Source organism: Lampetra fluviatilis, chromosome 3, assembly GCF_964198595.1.
Source record: "Lampetra fluviatilis chromosome 3, kcLamFluv1.1, whole genome shotgun sequence".
Lineage (NCBI taxonomy): Eukaryota > Metazoa > Chordata > Hyperoartia > Petromyzontiformes > Petromyzontidae > Lampetra > Lampetra fluviatilis.
Window position 1 is genome coordinate 30,976,668 of NC_136277.1, and position 18,437 is coordinate 30,995,104.

General features: G+C 55.6%; 1 protein-coding gene across 2 annotated transcripts in view; it reads left to right on the plus strand.

Annotated features, from left to right (window-relative positions):
* LOC144930996 (ras-specific guanine nucleotide-releasing factor 2-like) overlaps positions 1 to 18,145 on the plus strand; it is a 35,133-nt gene extending 16,988 nt beyond the window's left edge. For both annotated transcript variants that reach the window (XM_078854845.1, XM_078854846.1), the window contains exons 8-27: positions 694 to 803; positions 2,202 to 2,320; positions 2,868 to 3,028; positions 4,101 to 4,167; positions 4,988 to 5,112; positions 5,522 to 5,604; positions 6,640 to 6,888; positions 7,183 to 7,697; positions 8,234 to 8,338; positions 8,938 to 9,018; positions 9,622 to 9,731; positions 10,931 to 11,043; positions 12,008 to 12,068; positions 12,601 to 12,704; positions 12,892 to 12,976; positions 14,147 to 14,344; positions 15,455 to 15,534; positions 16,041 to 16,158; positions 16,833 to 16,901; positions 18,053 to 18,145. In XM_078854845.1, coding sequence (XP_078710971.1) covers positions 694 to 803; positions 2,202 to 2,320; positions 2,868 to 3,028; positions 4,101 to 4,167; positions 4,988 to 5,112; positions 5,522 to 5,604; positions 6,640 to 6,888; positions 7,183 to 7,697; positions 8,234 to 8,338; positions 8,938 to 9,018; positions 9,622 to 9,731; positions 10,931 to 11,043; positions 12,008 to 12,068; positions 12,601 to 12,704; positions 12,892 to 12,976; positions 14,147 to 14,344; positions 15,455 to 15,534; positions 16,041 to 16,158; positions 16,833 to 16,901; positions 18,053 to 18,145 — 2,646 coding nt within the window. The remainder of the gene's footprint in view (positions 1 to 693; positions 804 to 2,201; positions 2,321 to 2,867; positions 3,029 to 4,100; positions 4,168 to 4,987; positions 5,113 to 5,521; positions 5,605 to 6,639; positions 6,889 to 7,182; positions 7,698 to 8,233; positions 8,339 to 8,937; positions 9,019 to 9,621; positions 9,732 to 10,930; positions 11,044 to 12,007; positions 12,069 to 12,600; positions 12,705 to 12,891; positions 12,977 to 14,146; positions 14,345 to 15,454; positions 15,535 to 16,040; positions 16,159 to 16,832; positions 16,902 to 18,052) is intronic.
* The last annotated feature ends 292 nt before the right edge of the window (positions 18,146 to 18,437 follow it).

An 18,437-nucleotide genomic window follows, 5' to 3' on the forward strand; every position in this document is an offset into this window, starting at 1 on the left:
TACCATTTTATCATAGCTGCGGATAGATGATGGCTACGGATAGATCATGGCTGATGATGATGAAGATGATGATGCTAACGACGATTTTAAGGATATTGCAATTCAACCGGGTGCCACTGGGCATCTCCAGAGATCACTCCGTCGCCCAATATCCCTGTCCGTTCACGCTTTAGAGAGGTCAAGAAGTTATTATTGTTATTGTTAAACCATACGAAGAGGAACGGCGTTCAAACAAGAAGCGCCGCTCGGCAAAAGAGGAACCACAACAGGTCATTCCCTCGTTATTCGCGAGGGATACGTTCCGGAGATGCTCGCAAAGAGCAAATTTCGCGGATGATGATATTGGCCTACGAATTACTTTAAATAAATATCGAAATAAACGATTAAATACGTGACAATTATCCGAATAACACAACAAAATAAAAATTGGTCTTGATAAAAATACAATTAATAAAAAATGTATATTAAAGTATTAAATAATATTATAGTTTATGAATGTATTCGTACAGAGTTCCAGATGCCATTCGCGGATAACCAAAATCGCGGACGGCAAGTTCATGTATAACGAGGGAATACCGTGCACCCTGCACAGGGCAGGTGAAGTCACGCTGCAGCGAATCGTCTTCAGAATCGGAATACTTATTTTTACTGGAGGAATCCGATGAGCTATCAAGCTCTTTTTCGTCCCCGCAGATCCCGCGCTACATCGTGACGCTGCACGAGCTGCTGGCGCACACCCCGCAGGAGCATGTGGAGCGCCGGAGCCTTGAGTTCGCCAAGTCCAAGCTGGAGGAACTGTCCAGGCGAGTAAAACTAAACTTAGCTTTTTACTGGTAGGAACCTCCTGGTTACACCAGCCCACAGGGGATTATTGTGTCCGTCCGTCGTGCATCCAAAAATTGGAGGGGTGGGGCTGGGTGGAGAGGGGAGGGTGGGGAGGAGCTGGGTAAGGAGGGGAGGGTGGGGAGGGGCTGGGTGGGAAGGGTGGGGCTGGGTGGGGGTGGTAGGGGTGAGGCTGGGTGGGGAGGGGCAGGTCATCCCGTGGTGCCCTTATAAAACTCAACGTTTAACCTACTCACGCCGGCTTGTGCCCGCCCTCAGTCGGGCATATTTACGGAATACACCACGCCGCCGTTGACCCTGGCCATTGACCGAGCAACCCAACGTTCCTACCAGCTCCCTCCGCAGGAATGTGTTTTAAAATGTTTTACCAGGTAAGACCCACTGAGCTATATAGCTTTTTTTTTTCACAAGCACCCGGCCACAAATGATAGCTCGACGAAGTGGCCTATGACGTGTGAATTCATAGCAGCCAAATACTCTCAACGCGTGATGTTGATTCTAAATACGGAGGGGAAAAAAATCGGAGGGCCTAAAGGAAAAATCCACGTGACCACGGGTAGAACATGCAAACTCCAAATATACAGGTGTCAGGGTCAGGATTGAACCCACGACTTACGATATATCAGGCGAGCTGACAGATAACAACTTTTGGCTGACCATCGAACGACGTTTATCGCATCGTGCGCTTTCAGGTGCGCTTTTGCGGCCATCTGGAATGCTCTTACTTCTGATTTTAGGAATCCACTGGAGCTATGCACTTTTAAACCATCTAGATTGAAAACTAATTTCTATAGGACTGATTTTTGTGTTTAGTTTGGTGTCCTTCCCCCACACCTCCGATTATCACGGTTGGCTACGTACGGTGCAAAAGAAGTTCATCATGCATACATACCTATCGGCCACTGTGTTTGTTCCATCGCGGGACCGGGAGAGGTTGCGACGGCTTGGAAAGATCATGGCTAATAATAATAATAATAGTAAAGATAATCTTTGCATGCATAGTAGCGTGTGCTTATATTCCCCAGCTGCTCAAAGCGTCTTTTATCGCATCTCATCTCAGTGGCAGGGGAGTCTGCGCAGTACAGTGGTGGAATTTCCACATTCCCATGGTGGGGAGTTTGTCTTTCCGTAGGACGACCAGCGTTGACTGGAGGGATGATGGGCCGAGTCAAAACGTCAACCAGAATTTGAACTCGCTACCTCTCCGATTGCGAGCACATTCTCTCCCCCGCTGAGCCATCATCCTTGGCCGAATGACGCTCACGATTGCTCTCTGCGCAATACCAGTCGCTGTTAATCATGATGACGATGGTGATGGTGATGACTCGTGCTCGTCAACACGGACGTTGCGTGCGCAGGATCATCCACGACGAGGTGAGCGAGACGGAGAACATCCGCAAGAACCTCGCCATCGAGCGCATGATCGTGGAGGGCTGTGGCATCCTGCTGGACACGAGCCAGACCTTCGTGAGGCAGGGTGAGTGGTGGGGCAACGCTGGCAACGATGCTCAGCGCGCGTTATTCCCCCCGCGCTGCGGCTGCTTTCTTGTGATTTATTTATAGCGGTGTCGTGTGCCAAGCGAACGTGCCAACGTTGGGCATGTGGTTGGAATTGTGCGCCCATCGTTTCTCCAGCATCGATGACGATTATGATGGCTCTATGTTGATAGCGACGATGATGATGACGAGTGTGATGATAATAATGATTGCGATGACGACGATGGTTATGATGGTGGCGACGATGATAACAATTATGATGGCGATGATGATGATAGCGACGATGATAATGACAATGATGGCGATGATGACAGCGACGATGACGACGATGGCAATGATGACTACGATCACGACGACGATGGCGATGATGACGATGACAACGATGATGACGACGATGGCGACAATGATGACGATTTCTGCTTGCCCAACTCGAGCTCGCGGTGCTGACGCCGGCGTTGACCCTGGCTGTCACGTTGACCCACGGGTCGCCCCCCCCCCTCCCCACCCTCCCTGGCGGCATGCCGCAGGCTCCCTGCTGCAGGTGTCCACCGCCGAGAAGGGCCGCATGAGCCGAGGGCGCCTCGGGTCGCTCACGTCGAAGAAGGAGGGCGAGCGGCAGTGCTTCCTCTTCACCAAGCACCTCATCATCTGCACGCGCGCTTCCGGGGGCAAGCTGCACCTTAACAAGGTGGTGGGGTTGTGTGTTCACGTGTGTGTGAACCGTGTGTGTGATCCGCTTACGTGTGTGTGTGTGATCCGTGTATGTGAGTGATCTGTGTGTGTGTATGGGTACATGCATGTGAGCCCCGTGTGCGTATTGTGTGTGTGTGAACCGTGTACGTGTGTGATCCATGTTCGTGTGATCCATGGGTATGTGTGTGATCAGTGCGATTGTGTGTACGTGCGTGTGTTTGGGGCGTGATTCATGTGTGTGTGGTTTGGGTGTCTTGAGTGAGTCGTGTGTGTGATGTCGTGTGATGCATGTAATTGTGATGCAGCTGTATCTAGCTGCTTTGTAAATCCAAATTGTATTGTATAACTTAATTATAGTGTGTGTGCGGGGATGGATGTGGAGATTTTACAAACCGCGTCTTGACGGCTTTGTCGGATATCGTGAGGGTTGCGCAGTGGGTATTAATTGGGCAGAGTAAGGGTCCAATGTGGGGAGCGGTGGTGTAAGCGGTCAGTGCACGGCACTACGAACCCAGTGAACCGAGTTCAATTCCCGCTCATGACCACAATAACATTAACGGATATTTGAACCGGTCCTGGGCCTAACCGAGGTCGACTCAGCCTTAAATGAGTACCTGGTGCGGTCTGTAATTATCGCCATTAGGGAGACAAAGGTGGTCGGGTGAAAGAGTGGTACTGGCCACCTACCCCTTAGTGGGCCATGCCAGCCTTAATAGGTGCTCACTAACAGCACTTATCTCAACAGGGGGGAGTTGTGGTGAAGTGGTTAGCGCACTGCGCTAAGAAATTCCCCATTCCCGTGCCGGGGGAGAGTGTATCCACAGGACAACAACTGTTGATTTACCTACAAAGTGGTTACATATTTTATCTACCCCAGAGGGGATGATGGGCAGTCAACCCCTTCCCAGGAGTTGAACTCACAACCACCGAGCCTGCTGTGTGACAGAGCGCCCTGTACTCTGATATAAATATGATTTACCATTATAATTACATGCAATCAAATTTACAGGAAAAATAATAATTAATTATTATTGTTCGAGTGATCATGTGTGTGTGTCCTCCATCAGAACGGCGGGGTGCTCCCCCTGCTGAATTGCACTCTCCTGGAGGATCTGGAACCTGCGGATGATGAGGGTGAGTGTGGGGTGAGGGGTGAATGGTGAGTGGTGAGTGCTGATGTGTTATGGGTGGGAGCGAGGAGTGAAGGGTGAGGAGTGAGCGGTGAGGGTGGGGAGGGTTAAGGGGTTAGGAGATATATGTATAATCAGCAGACATGTAGCTGATCAGTTTAACACGTAGGCTTTCGCGACCATTATTATTGATAATACATTTTTTTGGGGTTAGATCGTGTAAGTATAAATGTGTCGCAACCCTCCACCACCCGACACGGCCAATCAGTAACAAATGTGTCACGTTAACAAAACGCCAATTAGTTATTTCATCAGCCCACCGGTGTGATTGAAGAGTGAATCCACAACATTTACAATTTGAGTACGACGTTTCGCTGGATATTACATGCAGGATCTTCGGGCGATTTGCCAGAATAGTAGCTGTTCCCCTGGTAGTCAAACCACTACCAACTCCTCGTGTGCCGTACCGGCCCTAATAGGTGCTTTTGGGGAGCGGTATTGTAGGGGTTAGCGTGCTGCACTACGAACCCGGCGGTCCCGAGTTCGATTCCAGCTCTCGCCCAACACTTGTAACCATTATCCGAACCGGTCCTGGGACTCCCCTAGATCGACTCGGCCTCAAAACATTACCTGATGCGATGTGTAAACATTGCCACTGTGGGGAGACAAAGGCAGCCGTGTGTGGTGCTGGCCACCCACATCCTCCTCGTGTGCCGTGCTGGCCTTCATAGGTGCTACTCGCTAACAGCAGTTGCCCCAATAGTCTGTTATGGCTACGCGGAGGATCTTAGGCTTTGTGAGTGTGTATGCACCTACGTCCTCAGCGCGCAGTGCGGTGCAGGACCTGGAATTCCGCTTGGCCATCGAGGCCGGAGACACCCCGCCCTGCATCGTGCTCGTCGCTGCGTCCAGGCAGCAGAAGGCAGCTTGGACCAGCGACATCAGCCAGGTGTGTGTGTGTCTAGGTGTGTGTGTCTGTGTGTCTAGTAGCATCAGACAGGTGTGTGTGTGTGTCTAGGTGTGTGTGTGTCAAGATGTGTGTGTGTCTAGATGTGTATGTGTGTTTGTGTGTGGCGACATCAGCCAGGTGTGTGTGTGTCTAGGTGTGTGCGTGTGTAACTAGGAAGACAAAGGCGGTCGGGCGTGGTGTTGGCCACCTCGTGTGCTGTGCCGGCCTTCATAGGTGCTCGTTAACAGCACTTGCCCCCACAGTCTGTTAAGGCTATACGGTGGCGTTTGTTCCTTGGCAAACATGCGGCAGTCCGTCAATAAGTCCCTAGTTCACCGCCTCATGTCTTCTCTTTCTCTCCCCCACCCCTCCCCCCACATCGCATCGTCTCTCCTCTCGCTCAAACCAGTGCATCGATAACCTGCGCTGCAACGGCCTCATGATGAACGTGTTTGAGGATAACTCCAAGATCTCCGTGCCGCAGATGGTCAGGTGAGGTGGGGGTGGGGGGATGGGTCGGGTGACGGCGGCGCCCACTGGCGGTGGTTAAATAAAGGGCAAGCTGGGGCGCGGGGAAGAAAAAAATGGAGGTCAACTTACACGCGACCGCACATAACGAATCGTAAACAGCGAAGCCCCGTGCGATTTTGCACGTGTAATCGTGAGAATGGGTTTTAAACTCTAAACAATTTTTTTTTACTTTACCAGGTAAGGCCCGACTGAGGTGTATACTTCTTTTTTAGAAGAGCCCTGGCGACAAATGATAGCTCAACGAAGTGGCTTAAAGTGTGTAAATGTATAGAAGCCAAATACTGTAAACGCGTGTTTCTAAATGTGGAGGGAAAAACTGGAGGACCCGGAGAAAAATCCATGCGACCATTGGGAGAGACACACGCAAAATCTAAATATACAGGCATCGGGGTCAGGATCGAATCCACGACCTCTTGTATACAAGGCGAGGTCGTGAACGTCTCGATGGATCGATGCGTTGTCGCCGCATCGCATTTCCACCCCCCCGTGGGTGCCGGCAACGTCCAATCTCTTTCTGCCGATGGGTGGGCGATGGGTGACCCGGATAATACAACGATAATACGATGTGTTCCTATTAATAATAAAATGTATTCGTTCATTCCGGGAGACTGCTTTTGGACTCTCTTGTTCACGGCTAACAGGATGAATTTGCCGCCAATGTCGTGCCCACTCCGATTTTATCCACGAGAGATGTGGATAATAGGAAGGACCGTTCATCCATGGGGTAATAGGACCTTCGGAGTCACGGGTAATGGGGCTGCGGAATAAGAGCAGTCGCTGGTAATCGCTTTTCGGACAAGTGGGGTTTTTCGGGATAACTGGGTTGCGGATAATAGGAGCCACAGGTAATGGGGATTAACGGGGCTACCGAAAAAACGGACGAGTGTACAATGAGACTTTGGTTTTGAGGGGTTTTCCGGATAACAAGACTGCGAACAAGAGAGGTTTTGCGGACAGTGAGTCTGCGTATACGAGGGTGTTTGACCGTCCGCGCAGGTCGGACCGCAGCCTGTACTGCGACGGCGCCGACATCCGCTTCAGCCGCACGCTCGACTCGTGCAAGGTGCCCGTGATCCGCGCGGCGAGCGTGAGCCGCTTGCTCGAGCGCCTCACCGACCCTCGCTTCCTCAGCATCGACTTCCTCAACACCTTCCTCTACTCGTACCGCGTGTTTACCACGGCCACCGCGCTGCTCGCCCGCCTCGCCGCGGGCTACCGTCGCCCGCTCAGCGCCGTACCCGCCAGGTGACGGCACGCGCAAAGGCAACGATACCCCCACCGCCCCTCCCCCTCCCCCCCGCACCACCTCGAACGGACCCGTTTGGTGGGGGGGGGGGGGGGGGCGATGTGACCGGAATTGGCCAAAACATCGCCATGCTGAAAATTAACCTGCAGATTGCTCAATTGGGATCACACAACTGGCAGGACCCTCGCGAACGAGAGTCTTCAGAGTCTTGAGAGACTCTCCTCGGTAAGCGAACGCAATAAATAAACAACAACAACAAATCAGCGTTGTCTTGGTGTGTGCGCACGCGGCAGCTCACTGGAGCTGTTCTTCTCGAGCAGCCTGCCGGGACGCCCGCACTACGGCGAGCCCCCCAAATCTCCCCGCGCTTGCCGCAAGTTCTCCACTCCCCTCTCCCCGACATCCCCTCCGGGCGCCGTCATCGTCACCATCGCCACGTCTCCCCCGCCCGGAACGAGTGGCGGCAGCGGCGGCGGCGCCGTCATCGTCGGCGTGAGCGTCAGTGTCAGCGTCAGCGTCAGCGAGGCCCCCGCGGCCAGCGACACCGACGTGGCCACCTCCCCCCTTGCCGCCGCCCCCGCCACAGCCGGCGCTACCGTCTCCGAGCCGGCGTCGCCGCTCACGTCCCCCACGTGCCTCCCGGCCCCCGGCGCCATTGCGGGGGTCCCCTCGCCATTCCGCGGGCGCCGGAAGATGTCGCTGAATGCTCCTCTCATCCACGAGCCGCCAGTGCACGCCGCCCTCCCCCGCGGTGCCGATGATGCCGCTGCTTCCTCGGCCGGATCGCCCGATGGACGAGGAGGCTCCGGTACCATCTTCTTCTTTCTTCCTCTTATTCCTTCTGCTTCTTTTTTTCTCTTCTTCTTCCTTCTTCATTCCTCTTCTTTGTTCCTCTTTTTCCTTCTTTATTGCTATTCCTTCTTCCTCTTCTCCTTTCCTCAACAAAGCGGCTAATCACGTGGAAATTCACCGCAGCCAAATACTCTTAAACGTTTGTTTAACTCGCGATCAGGCAGCTTCCCCTGAATCCCCCATTCACAGAGGAGGTGTCCGCATCTCCCGTGTGTAGTTCCCACCCAGGGGCGAAGCGTAGTTTGGTGTCTGTCGGAGCTTCAATCCGTGCCTTGTTCAGGACATCGCAGGCCGACCTCCACGTAACTGGCCACCGGCTATCGATGTGTCACTCCCGGTTGATACAATTGTTGAGTCATGGTAACAGAAAGGTGTCTTTGAACTTTATCCGGTGGCTGGGAGGTTTGCGACGATCCGATGTCTCGATGTGACATATGCCGTCGCTGTAATAACTCTGTCAATAGCATTGCCCCATCTGCGTCGCCCTCGCAGGAGGAGGTGGTGATGCTCGGAGGTCGCCCCTGGATGCTGAGCAGCATGAGACGGGACCTCTGCGGTCCCCTAGCACCCCGCGCCACCGCTCCTTCCGCCACTCGGGTCCGTCTCCCCATGCCGGCCCGGGGACAGGGCCTAACCTGGTTTAGCCTGGGCAGGGCCTAACCTGGTTTAGCCTGGGCAAGACCTGACCTGGTATAGCCTGGGCAGGACCTGACCTCGTTTAACCTGGGCAGGGCCTAACCTGGTTTAATATAGACAGGGCCTAACCTTGTTTAACCTGGGCAGGGCCTAACCTGGTTTCACCTGAGCAGAGCCTAACCTTGTTTAACCTGGGCAGGGCCTAACCTGGTTTCACCTGAGCAGAGCCTAACCTAGTTTAACCTGGGCAGGGCCTGACCTGGTTTAACCTGGGTAGGGCCTAACCTCGTTTAACCTAGGCAGGGCCTGACCTGGTTTAGCCAGGACAGGGCCAAACCTGGTTTAACATGGGCAAGACCTAAGCTGGTTTAACCAGGACAAGACCGAACCTGGGTGAAACCAGGTTAGGCCCAGCCCATTCGCTGCCCCCCAATTACCCCTCACATTTGAATGTTGACTGTGTGTGCGTATATACATTTGGGCACGAATGTGGATATGGGTGCGTGTGGACGTGGTTATTGGGTGCCCATTGTAAGCACGCTTCCTGTTGCCCTTTGCAGAGTTCCCCCTCTTCCACGTGGGGTCGACGGCCGAGGTCGGGGGCGAGACGCAGGAGAAGATCCGACGGCTCTCCCTGGCTGGTACGCGAGTTACGCTCATACACACACACACATGCGCACACACACGTATGGCAACAACACCAGCCCGCCATTCACCACTAAGCGTTGGTGGAGTCTCGGCACAGCAATTATGTGCACTTTGTGCCACGCTATGTGCACTTTGTGCCAGGCTAAGTGCGCATGAACGCGTTGAATGCTCGTTGAAAGGATGTCACGGGACAGGCCCTGGTGTTACGATTTGACTAAGATGACTGACAGATGCACGACCTGTTCTGCCGGCTACGGCACTTGCATACATACATACATACATGTACATACAGGTATGTGTACGTACACATACGTACACACACGTACACACATCCACATGTGTACAGCTTATGAAGAAGGACCATGGCTTGAAACATTGCCCATTATAAATATATCCTTTTAAACCCATGGAATGGACAGACGTGTTGAGTTTGGAGCCTGTGCAACCCTACCAATGCAAGCGGCATCGCCAAACTACTGTGTAGTCAATCGGTGTGGTTGCCTTCGTTAGATCGGTTACATCCATCCCGCCCACCTTGCCCCCCACCCCACACTCTCCCCACCCCCCAACCCACCACCCCCCCCCCCCACACCCAGGTTTCTCCATCGCCGAGCACCGCATGCTCGACAAAGAGTTCATCATCCGGCGTGCGGTCACCAACCGCGTCCTCAACGTCCTGCGCCACTGGGTGTCCAAGCACTCGCAGGTTTCGTCCCAGTGAACATGGAATGTTGGGCCAACGTTGGGGCAACGTTGGGGCAACGTTGGGCCAATGTTGGGCCAATGTTGGGCCGACCCACGTGCAAGCGTTGGCTCAACGACGGCATGCTTACCGGGGTGTGTCTGCACATTCCTCCATTCGGCCGGCAAGTGAGCTGGGCCATGCTATGCCGTCAGACAGTGCGAGGATAAAATGAGCCTAAGAGCCCACCGAGGAGGCTCTCTTGCAAGGGTGTGACTTGGGTCAACAAGTGACAATAAAATCAGCTGATCGATCAATGAATCGATGCAGCAGCCACACGGATTCACTCGTGCAAACGACCGGACTGATCATCGGGCAAATTAGACCGACGGTCGGTGGTTAATTCAAGCAAGTAACGTTTATTTTAAGCGTTAACCCGGAGAAAGGCCTTGGTGGAGATTGTGCCCCTTGTTCTGCATGTGATTGGAAAGTTAGAGCAAATCCAGATCACAAACATGGGAGACAAACTAAAACTAAAATAATCCTAGGATATGATTATAAATCACTAATTATAAATTATGAGTGACAAGCGGTGGCACCATGAACCCGTGGCCTGAGTTTGATTCCCGACGACAACTCACATAAGTGGCGGCATATCCGAACCTGGCCTGGGCCACCCTTAAATGTGTACGTGGTGCGGATTCTCATGAACGTCAGCGCTGGGTGTAGGCAAAGGTGGCCAGGCATATTGCTGGTCACACCACCATTGTTGGGTGTCGTGCTGACTTCATTAGGTGCTCACAAACGGTACTGGCTTCTATAATTCCACTCTGCCACTTGTAGAGTCCAAATGCGCCACGGCTGTGTGCCGGACCTGCACGGCACGGCTCAGGAGGTGCCGGGTTGTTTTTTTCACTGTAGAAGCCGAGCCGTGCCACCAACGTTGTACGCAACCAACGCTTCGTTAACCCCGCCCCTAGTCCTGCTTGGCCGCACAGCTAGATTCAGATGATACTGTGAGGCCAGCCTATCACGGCTTGGTTCCAGCTCGGCTCGGCAAATAGTCGGTGAAAAAACGGACGCGTACCATGAGAGCGTCCCGCCCTGGCTCAGCTCGACTTGTGGCAGTGGAAAAAAAATGACGCATACCATGAAAACGCCCCGTGCTAGGTCAGCTCGATTTGTGGTAGTGGAAAAAGTTGTTGTCTTTGTCTGTGGCTCAGGACTTTGAGTCAGACTCGGATCTTAAGTCGGCCGTGGTTCGGCTCCTGGAGGAGATTTCTCGCGACACAGAGCTCATCGGCCAGGAGCGCAAGGCAGCTGCCAACATCCTGAGGTGAGACGATGATGAAGATGATTACATGAGGATATGATGATGTATATGGTTATGAAGAATGAGTATGATGATAATCATGTTGATGATGACCAACATTGATGATGATAATATTAATGGTGATGATATTGGTGATGGTGATAACGATGATGGTGATGATTACATTAAGCTATCTTGTTATGAAATCATATATACGATAACAACAACAATAGTAAAAATGTGGTGGTCACGTTGCTTTTAACCTATTAAAGCAATGCTTGCAATTACGATTATGACAAATCAAACGAATAAAAACAATCATAAGAAGCGTGCATCCCACAACGGCGCAGTCTTTTGCGATACAGGCGCGTCTCGCTTAACGAGCGAGATACGTTCCGTGGAAATTGCTCGGTAAGCGAAAACTCCCACCCCTCCCTACCCACCCGCCCGCCCATTACAGTGCCATCACAAGGCTACCTCCCCCCACCTCCCTCACACGGCGAACCACGCGCGCACGCAGCCCACCACAGACTGCATTCAATCGATCGATCGGTCTTCGCTCGTTATGCGAACATTTTGCTCGTTGTGCGAACAAATTGGTTTAAATTCGAATTTGCTCGTTTTCGCGAAATTCTCGCAGAAAGAACACTCGTTAAGTGAGACACACCTGTATATATATTTTTTAAGATTGTTAGAATTGTATGTACTGCAGGTTTATGGAGTGCGGGAGCCAGAGACCCTGTGTGAGCATCTGTGGAGCGGTGGTGACATTAGCTCGTGTGCAGGAGCCAGATGGATTGGGGACGGCGTGGGGAGGCCTTCAGCCAGCAGGGAATAGACCATGACCGATGATGATGATGATGATGATGCCTCCTGACATGTTAACTAGTTTACATCATGGCGGTTGTGATGATGGTGGTTATGATTGGTTATATAACGAGGATGACGATGATGCTAATGGGTTACGTGATGGTGACGACCATGCCAGAACCCTGACGCAAGAGGAGTCGGAGGACATCCCGATGACAGTGGAGCAACTCGCGCTCACGGTGAGCAATTCATCAAATCCTCTCTGATTCGCCGCTCCCTCCCTGACCTGCGAAATAAGTTATTGGGGTGATGTGGGCGCGCCTGTCTGCGTTGGTGATTTGTGTCCGTGCTTGCGTCTGTCTGTATGAACGTGAGTGTGTGCATTCTTGCATGCACACTTTGCGTGTGTTTCAGGAACATGTGTTTTGCGTAATTGCGTATTTCTGTTCACGTCTGTGTGCGCTGCACTATGAACCCGGCGACCCGAGTTTGATTCCCACTAACCGTCAGTGACGGTTATCGGAACCGGTCGTGGGCCTCCCCTAGGTCGACTCAGCCTCAAATGATTACCCGGTGCGGTGTGTTAACATTGCCACTCGGGACACAAAGGCGGATGGGACGTGGTGTTGGCTGCCCCCCCTGCCCCCACCTCCCCCCCATGTGCCATGCCGGCCTGCATAGGTGCAGCTCGCAAACGGCACTTGCCCCAAAGGCCTGTCGAAGGCTATATGCGTTAGGATCTTTGTCTTTGCTGCGTGCGCGTGGCGGCAGTGTGAGGGCCAGCGCGGCGAGGCGTTCGAGTCGTTCACTGCGATGGAGCTGGCGGAGCAGCTCACCCTGCTCGACCACCTCGTGTTCCGCAGCATCCCCTACGAGTGAGACGCACGCACGCACACGCACGTATGCACGCACGCGCACGCTCGCGTACGAACATGCGCACAAGCATGTTTACACGCACATATGCATGTGTACACACTCGCACGCTCGCACGTGCGTTTGTGCGCGCCTATGTTTGTGCGTGTACACGTGTGCCATCGCTGTGCCGGGCTGCGCTCCCTGCAGGGAGTTCTTTGGCCAGGGCTGGATGAAGCTGGACAAACACGAGCGAGCGCCGCACATCATGAGGACAAGCAAGCACTTCAACGAGGTTCGTGTCGCGACGAGCGGGGGGGCGAGCGGGAGGGCGAGCGGGGAGGGGGTGAGCGAGCGGGTGCGCGAGCGGGCGGGCGGGCGGCGTCTCCTCCGTCGACCGCTGCCCGCCGCTCGTGCCCGCGCTCTTTCCTCCAAACCGCCGTCGCTCACAGCCGCCCTCGCCTGCGAGGTTTTTTACGGAGACGAAGTAACCACGAGTGTCGCTGCGCGGAATATATACGCGACAGACATTGAAGTAACCACGAACGTCGCTGCGGATTTTGGATAACCGTCGAACGAAGATGGTCGCAGCATCGCGTGTGCTTTCTGATGCGCTTCTGCGGCCGTCTGGAAAGCTCTTCCTTCCGATATTAGGAAGCCACTGGAGCTATGCACTTTTAAATCATCTGGATTGAAAACTCATTTGTTTAGAACTGTTTTTTGTGTTGAGTTTGTTTTCCTACCCACGAACCTCCGATTAGCACGGTTGGCTACGTACGGTGCGAAAAAAATTAAACACACACACACATACGTTGAGCGATGTAGGTGCCGAGCAACGCACAACACTGCTCGCTCCTCTGCAGCAGCAACAGCAGCAGCAGAAGATTGCAGCAGATCCACCACTAGATGGCAGTCACTTTACCAAACGCAACTTAACTTTTTTTTTTATCATCCAAGGTCCACTGAGCTTATAGGTCTTTTTCAGATGCGACCTGGCCACAAATGATAGTTTATCATTCGTGGCTTATCATGTGGAAATTAATCTCAGCCAAATACTCTAAACGCTTATTAAAACATCTGGAGGGAAAACCCAGAGCACCCAGAGAAAAATCCACACGACCACAGGGAGAGAGACAATGAAAACTCAAAATATAAAGGCATCGTCAGGGTCGAACCCACGACCTCCTGTATACCAGGCGAGGTAGTAAACATCTCGCCACCATGGCACCAACCCAGGGAGCGGGTGAACCGGCGCTAATGACCGCGTAACAGCGCCAGCGAAGGTGCGGCATGGGTAAAGAAGAGTCGTTAATTTCGTTTCTCGAAGTGAGCGAGCGTGTCAAGAGGGCCACGGTGTTCTTGACGGACGCGCCGAGCGTGGCAGTGCATGAGCCGTCGCCCACCCACCCCACCCCCCCACCACCCCTTGCCCTCACCCCGTCCGCCCGATCCTCCCGCCGCTCAGATGAGCAACCTGGTGGCGTCGGAGGTCGTGCGCCGGGCGGAGGTGGCGTCGCGCGCCGCCGCCATCGAGAAGTGGGTCGCCGTCGCGGACGTCTGCCGCTGCCTCAACAACTACAACGGCGTGCTGGAGATCCACTCGGCGCTGAACCGCACCGCCGTGTTCCGCCTCAAAAAGACCTGGCTCAAAGTCTCCAAGCAGGTCCTCCTCCGTGATAGAGGGGTTTTTTTTTTGCGTGGGGTTAGATCGTGTAAATATGTATAAATGTAGTAATGGGTTTTTACCCTTTGATCTGGCACCAAAACTGACACCTTTATACAAGGGATTATTTTTGCAATAACCACAACACAGTCAAAATGCAAACAAAAAGAGACAACTCTGATAATGATATGCACTGTCCTTGGAATTGATTGGTCCACACCCGAGACGGCTTTTCTTAGAGCCTAGTCTCACATGGTGTTGGACAAGATGACGCCAAAAGGCGCACAACTCAAAAACAGCGCACTGTCAGAGTATTGAGAGCTCGGGGTAAGCATTTATATATCTTGCTACCAGAGGTGTGGACTCGAGTCATGTGACTTGGACTCGAGTCAGACTCGAGTCATGAATTTGATGACTTGCGACTCGACTTGGACTTGCATAACAATGACTTTGTCCCACCTATGAGATGTGGACTCGAGTCATGTGACTTGGACTCGAGTCAGACTCGAGTCATGAATTTGATGACTTGCGACTCGACTTGGACTTGCATAACAATGACTTTGTCCCACCTCTGCTTGCTACTGGCAAAGGAGGTCTCATAATGTATAAATGTGTCATTGAAACCCGCCGCAACCCAACACAGCCATCTAGTAAGAGGCTGTCACGTGAACAGAATGTGGCCAATTCGTCACTCGTACAGCAGAGAGCCAAGCCACATTTACAATCTGAGTACGACGTTTTACCAGTAATTACAACTAGCTTCATCAGGCGACAGCCAGATTTGTGGAGAAGTCCACCTGTTTCGTTCCTCCTCCCACCTCCTCCTCTGATGAATCTGCTCCTCTCTCCTCCCCCCTCTCCCAATCCTCCACCCTCTCTCTCGCGTGCGAGAAGTCATGTTTATTTTGTATCTGTGCGTTGCGCGTAACGGGTTCACATGACCCCTGCAGCCCACTAGCGGCTCCTCCATTCACCTCTTTGGAATAAAATCGCGACCGTGAATTGTGACAATCCGTTGGTGGCGGCCGTGGTGGTGATTGTCGCACCCTCTGTTTAAGCGCCGTTCACTGATCTTATCAGGGTCCGCATGTCCTTTCTCTCTCTGCACAGACTAAAACCCTGTTCGAGAAGATGCAGAAGGCGCTGTCATCCGAAGGGCGATTCAAAAACCTGCGGGAGATGCTGAAGAGGTACCGTGGGGCCGTCGCTTCTGGGTGGAATGACGCGTCGATTCGCCGATCCGACGTCGATTTTCTGTCTCGCGCGGCAGCGTTGCGTGGTTGGTGTGGGCCCAGGTGCAAGGGATCAAACGGGCCCCCATCCCTAGCTGTCGCCCCCAAGTCGTCGTAGCCCTGGACCTGGGCCCCTCCGGCTCGCAGGCCCCGGTGCAGTTGCACTGCCTGCGCACTCGACAGCCACACCACCGAGCTCGCGATACAACGCATCGGTATCGCTTCTGTCGACGCGTTCTCGGTGCACTCGCTGGCGCTACGTGACCCCCTTCGGACACTAGGGGCGCTACCATTCGCCGCGTGAACCGTGTGACCTTGTGACCTTGTGACCTTGTGTCTAACTGAGCGGCGTCCCGGAAACCGGTGAACTGTGCCCGCCTCCGGGGGGGGGGGGGGGGGGGGCGCACAGCTTGTCGGCCGTCGCCGCTTCACCGTTTGCGCGTGTCGGTGTGCCCACGGTGCAGCTGCGACCCGCCGTGCGTGCCCTACCTGGGGATGTACCTCACCGACCTCGCCTTCATCGAGGAGGCGACGCCAAACCTCACCGACGACTGCCTCGTCAATTTCTCCAAGATGCGCATGGTGCTCGCCAATCGGCAACGGCCACCACCGCCCATCGCCCCTCTTCCCCCCTGCACCCACTCCCCTCCCCACTCTCCCCCCCCCACCCACTCCTTCACCTTCCCACAAGCAACGCAATCGTTGCACGCTTGACATAAGCAGGGGCCATTCCAGCGATGTCACAGGCTCTGTCTGATTGTTCTCCCATAGTCACGTGACTTAAATGGCCTAGACGTGTTGCCTGGCGTTTTTGGTGGTGGTGAATGAGACGTTGGCTCGTTTTCACCGACATTCTCGCCGAAAGGGGAAGCATTCACTTAAAACACGCCGTTGGGCCCTAATTAATCAGGGTGTCATCCTGGCCCATCATTCCCCTGCCGTCGTTGTGAAGCACACGGCGCCTGCCTTGAGCATGCGGAAAATGTAGAATCGGAATATTTACTTGTACTGGAGGAATCCGATGAGCTGTAAAGCTCTCTTTCACTAATGTCCCGTAAGGGCGGGTCACCGCCAACGGAGAGGCACGTGCTGCCACGTCGCTCCGTTGACCGTTCTCGAGAGCCCACCGCTCGAAGCCCGATGCTTCGAGCGTCGCGCTGGGCGGCTCAGCGGCTCTTGACGCCTTGAGCCGCCCGGCGAAGAAGAGACGGTCATGCTGGAATCAACGTTGCGCTGGGCGTCGTGCGTTTCCGCAGATCACCCACATTCTGCGCGAGGTGCGACAGTTCCAGCAGACGCCGTACAAGCTTGAGCCGGACCCCAGGGTACGCCGCCTGCGTCTGTCTGCCCCCGCACCAACGCCCGGTGGCTCCGCTTCACGGAGCCCTGGCACCTGCCCGTGCGTGTGCCCGCGTGACTGAGCGCGCCTGCCCGCGCGTGTGCCCGCGTGACTGAGCGCGCCTGCCCGTGCGTGTGCCCGCGTGACTGAGCGCGCCTGCCCGTGCGTGCGCCCGCGTGACTGAGCGCGCCTGCCCGTGCGTGCGCCCGCGTGACTGAGCGCGCCTGCCCGTGCGTGCGCCCGCGTGACTGAGCGCGCCTGCCCGTGCGTGCGCCCGCGTGACTGAGCGCGCCTGCCCGTGCGTGTGCCCGCGTGACTGAGCGCGCCTGCCCGTGCGTGCGCCCGCGTGACTGAGCGCGCCTGCCCGTGCGTGCGCTCGCGTGACTGAGCGCGCCTGCCCGTGCGTGTGCCCGCGTGACTGAGCGCGCCTGCCCGTGCGTGCGCCCGCGTGACTGAGCGCGCCTGCCCGTGCGTGCGCCCGCGTGACTGAGCGCGCCTGCCCGTGCGTGCGCTCGCGTGACTGAGCGCGCCTGCCCGTGCGTGCGCCCGCGTGACTGAGCGCGCCTGCCCGTGCGTGCGCCCGCGTGACTGAGCGCGCCTGCCCGTGCGTGCGCTCGCGTGACTGAGCGCGCCTGCCCGTGCGTGTGCCCGCGTGACTGAGCGCGCCTGCCCGTGCGTGTGCCCGCGTGACTGAGCGCGCCTGCCCGTGCGTGCGCTCGCGTGACTGAGCGCGCCTGCCCGTGCGTGCGCTCGCGTGACTGAGCGCGCCTGCCCGTGCGTGTGCCCGCGTGACTGAGCGCGCCTGCCCGTGCGTGTGCCCGCGTGACTGAGCGCGCCTGCCCGTGCGTGCGCTCGCGTGACTGAGCGCGCCTGCCCGTGCGTGCGCTCGCGTGACTGAGCGCGCCTGCCCGTGCGTGTGCCCGCGTGACTGAGCGCGCCTGCCCGTGCGTGCGCTCGCGTGACTGAGCGCGCCTGCCCGTGCGTGCGCTCGCGTGACTGAGCGCGCCTGCCCGTGCGTGTGCCCGCGTGACTGAGCGCGCCTGCCCGTGCGTGCGCTCGCGTGACTGAGCGCGCCTGCCCGTGCGTGTGCCCGCGTGACTGAGCGCGCCTGCCCGTGCGTGCGCTCGTGTGCCGCAGACGCTGCAGTACCTGCTGGAGCGCTCGATGCTTCTGGACGACGACAGCCTCTACGAGCTCTCGCTGCAGCTCGAGCCGCGCCTGCCCACGTGATGGGGGGACCGGGGGGGGGGGGGGCAGGGGTGGGAGGGGCGGCCGGGAGGGGCCGCTCGCTACGACGGGGGGGGGGGGGGAGGGGGGGGGCCGACAACGACGCTTGTGCCGTGCGACGGCGCGCGACGGCGCGGGGCGGGATGGCGGGTGAGCGAGTCGGGTGGATCCCGACCCGGCCACTACGCCAAACGCGCCGCCGCCGCCGCCGCCCCCTTCCACAGGACGACTTTGAGCTGAGCGCTCGCTCCTCCTGCTCATCCTAATTCCATCTCCTCCTCTTCCTTATCGTCGC